The sequence below is a fragment of the Pieris napi genome, chromosome 3 (assembly GCF_905475465.1).
Source record: "Pieris napi chromosome 3, ilPieNapi1.2, whole genome shotgun sequence".
Classification (NCBI taxonomy): domain Eukaryota; kingdom Metazoa; phylum Arthropoda; class Insecta; order Lepidoptera; family Pieridae; genus Pieris; species Pieris napi.
In genome coordinates, this window is record NC_062236.1 from 5742715 (window position 1) to 5750926 (window position 8212).

An 8212-nucleotide genomic window follows, 5' to 3' on the forward strand; every position below is an offset into this window, starting at 1 on the left:
TCAGTATATTATATTTATTATCTATACTTATCATATGTACATTCTACATCAATTATTATTTCTATAAACATTACCTAATTATATTATACGCTTATTTCTAAATTTTAATATGGCATAGTTTTAAAATGTTTGTACAATAGGAAGAGCTATATTATACGAAAATACATTATTTTCATATTAATAAATAAACTTAGTACTACTGTACATAAATCCTAACTTATTCGGTTTTAAAATTTCGTTAAACTTTTCAACGAAAAGTTGCGTATTGCGCCGCTAGCAGCATCAACTCATGGTGGTGGGTAAGATCCAGATTAAAGACCGTTGGTAGAGGGAAAAAATTATAGCTTATATTAGGGAGAGGTTGAGCATTAGGACTGCAGAGGGCTCGTCGCATCAAGCACAAGACTTGACATGCTTCGCGAGACTGATGGTCAGTATTAATGAAGAGGCACCAGTAGATGAAACATGTATATATACACCTATATCTTATTGTTATTATATTGTGTTTGGTGTAGATTTTTGAAGAGTACCTAAGTGTCAAACAAAAGACTAAATAATCGAGTGCGCGCGTAGCAAACTCGCTAAAGTTCTTTCGTTTCACTAAAGGCCGATTTACATTATCTTAGTAGAGTGCTTTAGTACAACTTGAAAGGCAAGTTCTTTAGCGTAGCGTTTACTAAAGCAAGTAGCGTTTACATGTTTCAACTAAAGTACCATCCTAAAGCACTCTCCTAATCACTAAGATAATGTAAATCGGCCTTAAGGTAACGCCCCGCGCACAAGTCCAGTTGCGGTGGCTGCTATTCAAGACGCTGGCTTCAAATTGATGGAACATCCTACATCATAGTGGTTTCTTCAGCGGTTCAAGAAACAATGTAGGGGCTATAAATTTGAAGATGATAACGCAGTGGTCGCCTTTGTACTATTTGTTAGAAAAAAGATATACTAGGTGTATAAACCTGAAACGTGAACTACGTCGAAATATAAAATAACCTTTAGTAAAAGATAATCGCTACGATTAAAAGTAACTCAATTTTTAGCCCCATCTCTAAACATAAATATAATGTTAACAAAAGTCTAGATTAGTCTATAGTACCATTGGTGCCAGTAGTGATTTCAAATATTGTTTCATGGAAGGATGGTGAACTATTCCTCCATCCTCGACCAATCTAACCACCGAGTAGCCCGCTCGAAGACTCCAGTGGCTATGGCTGAGAGGCACTATGCACTATATATCCTTAGCAGTCAGAATAACTTCATTAGTGCGTGTGAGGTTATGACGTCATCGAAGTGATTTGTAAGCGCAGATGTCCGTCCGAAAGTACAATTGGTACTTTTTTCCACATTACCTACTTATTTTATTCGATACTATTACAATGTCATATCACCTTTGCTTGATACAATTATATAAATGATATACAAATAGTTTATGGAGGCGAAGATGGTAGCGTTACAGGTGTGAACACACAACTTAGTGGTTGGTAGACGTAAGGACTCAAAAGGGAGTATGTTTGTGGAGTGTGTCCCAAGATATGTCCCGGAAACAAGCCCTGCCGTTGCGCGATCTTCAAGCGAGATGTTAATTGCTTTTTCCACTTAGTTCTACGATTTTGAAACCACGTTTTTATTTGTACCTCTGTTAGATCTAGGGCCTTTGACAGTTCCATACGTTTTGATACACTTAAATACTTGTCCAGTTTAAACTCAGCTTCCAGTCTTTCCAATTGTTTTGCACTGTATGCTTGACGCGGCTTTCTTTCGGGTCCCGATCGACGCGATCTTCGATTGCCTTTGTCATCTGTGAACAACAAATTATCGATATAATATGATTATGGTATAGTTACCGGTAAATGTGATGAGAATGTATCACGTTCACATAATATATTAAATGGTGGACTGGTCATACAGGCACGGTTAGCCGCAAGTAATATTAATCATTTAAAAATACAAACACATGTACAACACAAGATATTAACGGTAACTAATAAAATTAAATATTGTATTTTTATTTATATGGGTACGGGTAAAAGTCTCCTCCAAGGCACTTCACAATTTTCAATTTATGCTATCTCCGCCCGCCGCAACTAATAGGTATGGTTAAGTGTGCGGCATAATTAATAATATTTAATACATTTGGAATATGGTTACAACGATAAGTTGGAAAATATCATAGAAGGTCTTTTCTTTTTCAATAGTGTATGCTTCAGTGACTAATAGTGGATATCTCACATAACGTATTTAAACCGGAAGTCCTAGGTTCGATGAAGAGATATGTCCACTCAAGTGGAGGAGTAACGGGGCTTCAAACGAATAATTAAATGTTTTATCATCTAGCAACCATAATTAATAGTAAATTGACATAGTCTTTTCTGTAAATAATATAAAATATGATTCAATAAATGTTGTATACAGATTAAATAAAATACGTCCTCATTTACAAAGTAGCTGCTCTCACTTAAGACAAACACGGGACAATTTTTTCGAACACTAATCGGAATTGTCGCAGCTTCTCGTTAAGTGGCTATAAACACAATCAGTTTGTTTGCTCTGCGCCTGCGCAGTTTGACATCTCGTGTGTCAACACGGCTTTGTGTCGAGTGTATGGTGTGTGATGGCCTCGCTAACAGACTGATAACTATTTGCGTATGTAGTTCACAAATTACAGGAACATTTCTCGTATCTATAACATACCTACTGATCTAAATTTCAAGTGAAATGGTAGTCACAAAATTGATACTGGGGATACATTTTGGGACTTATAAGTATTTATTCAGAAATCAATAACAAACATTTTAACTGTAGCACACTAGTAAGCTAATCATGACATTTTGTTTAAGTAATTCTTCCTATAATTCTACAACCAGGTATATAGCAAATAAAACGATTCCACGACACGTTCCGTTTTATATGGTTACGTTTTACATACACTGTACTGGACCTTAAATGATAGAGCATTAGAAAATTAACTCTATAACACCCACTGGCGTATATCAGCATGCAATTAAATGAATTTAAAATACAGAAGAATGGCTATACTTTAGGGGCGTAACTTCTACGATATATATATTAGTAGAAATGTACAGCCTTGCCTCGTACATACACTGATTCCCTAGTTATTCATAAGGTGTAACTATCCAATATAAAATGTCAGAATAAAACAATTTGACACATTCTGTAACAATTTCACGTAACATTAAATTCTTTAGCTCGTACTTCGTAGGGCTTGTTAAAGTGGGGGACAAACAAGAGCTTTGTTAATAATTATCGTTGCAGCAGCTGTTTGCCGACACCTCGGTGCGAAGTCGCGACCACCGACCGTCGGCTGGTGACATTTCGTCGAATATCCTCAGACGCATCGCTGGAATTACGGCACCGTGTAAGCTCTGTTGGCTTAAATAGTTAGAGGTTTTACATGTCGTTTTTCATATTAAATCCTATTTGCAAGAATTTAAAATATGTATTGTGCGTATAAAAAGACGATCAATACATTTAATTTACATATCAGGACTATAAATTAATATACCTCTTTCATTGAGTTATATTATTTTATATATTATATTAATAAATAAATAAAATGAAATCATTTAGCAATGTGATTACCGGTGTTACAAAAGTAACCAAAACATAAAATGACAGTACATAATGCTTTTATTAACATTTTCTATTTAAACTAGCCCACCTAGAGGACAGGAAGTGATTCAGCGTGTCCAACAAAAACAGCTTTTTAAGTACACAATTCTACTATTCATTTAAACAGATTCTTTTTTCATATTTTAGGGTCTTAACTATAAATATTTACTTTAGGGGGAGGTTGAGATTTTACTTGTATTGATAAAACTACTAATCCTTTCATCAATACAGAAGCTAAACCAAAAGGGTAAGTATAGATCAGTCGATGTATTGTATGACGTATTAAGGAAAGATTTTGGTTATGCATTCCATGGTACCTACAGACCTACTGGTATTTTAAAAAACGGTACATATGTACCGCTTTTTAAAGTTGCGTGAAGCTTCGTTTAGGTAGAAGATTCTAATTAGAATTATATTTATTTCATAATTTTTTCAAGTAGGGCGATGGGTAGTAGGCGAACATGTATTATAATTTTAATAAAACCGATGCAAAACTATCGGATTATCGGAGTTAAAATATTAAAGAAGTAAATAATATATCTGTCTGTTCCAATTTATTAACTTAATGCCATCAATTCAAATGCACAAATTAATACTTTTGGCAAGATTCGACTAAATTTTAGAGTTTCATTCATGTGTAGAGGAAAAAAATTACTTGATTTACCTTATATACGTACCTATTTTTGTAACATTTGACAACTTTAAAATAATATTGCATAAACTTATGTATTCTAAAAAACACGGACATTTATTATTATTTTTTCAGCTTCTTCTCAAAGAGTACAGACACTTGCTACGACCCTAATATACCTACCTATAGACCCTAAACCTACCTCGTTTTCGTTCCCACTCACTTCAGTAATTGATTAACTGTTGTAAGGGAAATCGGATAATAAAATTAATTAATGAGAGGGATGATTGCGTGAGAGAGGAGATAAATACGTGTGAACAATCACACCGGTACGTGATCACGCGACCTTACACTGCGTTTTAGCACCGTCGTAAGAGATTAACAGATATTTATTATTTCTCGATAACTTTGAATTTTTACAGGTGACTGATGACTATGACTGATGACTGACTACTGGAATAGTCTGAAATGCTGCAAGTTGCCTTCCATTCGATATTATACCTACATTTCTTTGTAGTTTTTTTTAATAACAGAAGCAAACGGGTAGGAGGCTCAACTGATATTAAGTGATAGACATAGACACCCACATTACCAGAGTGCTTGCAAGTGCGTTGCCGGTCTTTTAAGATTTGGTACGCTCTTTTCATAAAGGACCAGGAGGATAAGGAGGATTATTCAATTCAATAGAAAACCGAAATGTTAGGAAAAGTCGAAACTTAAATGGAGAGAAGATATTGTAATTAAAATGGCTGGCGAAAGACTGTACAGAACGCTACTAAAAATTAAAACATTGGGAAGACCCAATAAGAAATGGAGATAGATACCTACTCGTATATATGTACTAATCTAGTAGATACTAGCAACTCTAAAGAGGTCTGAAGGGAATTTTGGAAAGACGTGGCAATTGACGGAATGCATATAAAACAATGAAGCTAGGTATAATAATAACGTAAAACGAAAAACCTACGTTCTTTCATTTATTTAGCAATTCAATATTGAAACTGCACAAAATGTGAAATATTCTATTCAATTCGAATATATGAAAGTTGCCATTTCCATCTATACAGATTATCTGTAATGAAGTCCCAGATGTGAAAAGATGATTAAAAAAATATTAATTAAATAACAGAAATAACTAAAACTGTTTCTGTCTTTGCAGTAGAAATGTCTTAAAGTAAATTTTTCGTTTCGATAAATCTAACTGAATTTTTAAAATATTTTCAGCAAGTATACCGAAATATTGTGCAGTCTTGGCCTAGTGCCTTCAACGTATGGCTTTCATCCCTGGGGTCGTAGGTTCGATCCCCCGGCTGTGCACCAAAGTGCATGCAAATGTGACTTTCTTTCTATGTGCTCATTTAAAATCGCTCGAACGGTGAAGAAGAACCTCGTGAGGAAACCGGCATGCTTTAGACCCAAAAAGTCGACGGCGTGAATCAGGCACAGGAGGCTGATCACCTATTTGCCTATTAAATTGGCAAATGATCATGAAGTAGGTATGTACATAAATCTGAGACCCAGACCTAAGAAGGTTATAAGTTATAACGCTACTGATTTATACCAGAATCTGATTTATACCAAGACCTGTAGCTTAATGCTTATAAAAATAATTGCTTGTTAACCAAATGGAATTATAGTAGATATCGTTAGATTGGTAGGTAATATTATCTGTCATAATTACATCGTTGATCTGTATTTTTTTTAACAAAAGATGTGTACTTGAGTCTGCGCCACCACTGAATGCCGGTAAACGCGGCGCTAGCGAGTAGCGCGGCGTAGTAATATGTTGCTAATGCTAGGTGGAAGGCTAATTTACCCCAACGTAATATATATTAATGTGAAATTCGCGAACTAGTCTCCAAGATTTGCTTCTAATGTTTTACCTTAAAACGAATAAAATAATATTTCACTGTAACGACAAATTTAGTTCCAGGGTTCCCGTGGGCAATGAGTGGTGGCGCGGACTTTAGTGATTTAATTTTTTCACAGACTAGATACCCATTTGAAACAAAAACAGAATCAATTTAGAAAGTGTTTAGTTTAATTTAACAAGTAACCATTTCACCAATAAAACGATAAGTTAAATGAATACCCCGCCTGTCATGCTTACTTTTTCGTTGAATTTTTTTTAAAGCGTAAAAATCTACATACCATAGAAATTTGATGATGTCTGCCTTGTCGCCAGCCAGTGCGCGTAGGCATGGCCAGCTAGAATTTCTGCTCCGTTCAGCACACCTAGTTCTGCACAAGTTGACGTTGATGATACTAAAAAACAAAACGTAGTTAAGAATAGGTGATAAATCTCAAATTTATTACATACCTAGGTAAAGACTAACAAATTTAAAAGTTATAATTTGAACCGCCTCTATTGATGTTGTTCTTAGCTGTGCCATGACTATTGCCAGGCCGATCATAATCTATACTAATAATAATTTAAAATTGGTACTAATTAATTACATTACTTTAAAATAGTTTTTAAACTGACTGATTGTAATGATTATGTATCCAAAGAGTTTTTTAACATTCATTCAGAAATGTTAATCAAAACTTTAAAGTTATAAAGAGAATAAGTTACTGACTTAGGGTTTGTTTCACAATGTATGGATAAAGTACCAAATAGCTATGCAACACATAAATTATATATAAAATAAATTGTGCTATTTGACACTTCATTGGACTCATAGCTTATGATAGACTTTATGTGACCAATAGCGCTATCTGATAGTCGTAAAACGCAACAATAGTGTTTAGCCTACCAATAAGTAATAAATAGCTAATTTGGAACTTATGTAGAACTTATCCGTACATTGTGAAACAGACCCTTAATGTATTTAAAAAATAGTCTACGATCGATTCTATTCCCGGCGAAACAATGTTACCTAGTTAGTTAGTTTAGTTCTTCTACTTTCAAGAACCCATTATGTTAACTAAGAAAAATGAAATAAATAATTAACTATTACCATTGTGTTCATCGCCACCTTCTAGATTATTTTCAGCTCTATCATTTGGCTTATTTTTAAAATTACCTAAAATATTATCTATCAAGAAGGTTTTACTTTTGTTGTCTGTAAGCAAAGAGTTTTTATGCAAATCATGACTAGATAAGACGTAGTCTTTATTAAATAATTTTTCATAAACATTTCCCCCAGTTGGATGACTAAAACCGTCGGATTGACCATCAACACTAGATTCACTATTTTCACAAATCACATCAATTTCATTTTCACTATCACTATCTGATTCGCACACACTTTTATTTTTGTTATAACCGCCATCACACGAACTGGATATGCGTTCTGACATGTTCATTGTTTTATCTTTGGTACGAAACCTCTTTGCAATAAACGTAACAGTGACATTATGAGCCGCGGTTTTGACGCGAACTGATAATTGCCTGTCAAAATAGGTGTTACCGCGTAAACAACAAAACAGGTTGGAGGTTGTACTGTCGTGAAATACTCGAATGCTACTGGTTATTAGGACGGTGGAGGGGTGCTCGCCATCTTAGTGGGTGGGGCTTACCGCCTGTGAAAATTCACACCTTATTCGATAACACGCTATATGAGAGCTTTTCACCTCACAAAAGACCCCTAAAAGCTGGAGATTATTCGAATGAAAAGATATTGTTTGATGCGAACCATCAATTTATTTGATAAATCGTTGACTGACGAATCGGTGATTTTTTTAGACTTAATTGATTTTGTTGTTTTTATATTGTAATGATTCATTAAGAGACTTAGTATTTATTATTTATTACCCTATAGGCTATAGGGACTTGTCACTTGAACTTTCGTGAAATGAACATAAAGTTTGTATAGGTACCTACTCAGGTAGTACCTACTAGTGATAGTTCTGAAATTATGATAGTTTTCATACTATTTTTTATTGTTAATGTATTTTTTATCTATGGCTGTTATTAATTATAATATTATGTTGAGTATTTATAACATG

General features: G+C 34.3%; 1 protein-coding gene across 1 annotated transcript; it reads right to left on the reverse strand.

The window, feature by feature from the left end:
- Positions 1 to 695: 695 nt before the first annotated feature.
- Positions 696 to 7644, reverse strand: LOC125063118 (homeobox protein pnx-like). Its single transcript, XM_047669339.1, has 3 exons — positions 7222 to 7644; positions 6413 to 6526; positions 696 to 1798 (listed from the first exon to the last, which is right to left on the reverse strand). The coding sequence occupies exons 1-3, from the start codon at positions 7568 to 7570 to the stop codon at positions 1428 to 1430; spliced, it is 834 nt and encodes a 277-aa protein (XP_047525295.1). The 5' UTR covers positions 7571 to 7644; the 3' UTR covers positions 696 to 1427.
- Positions 7645 to 8212: the final 568 nt, after the last annotated feature.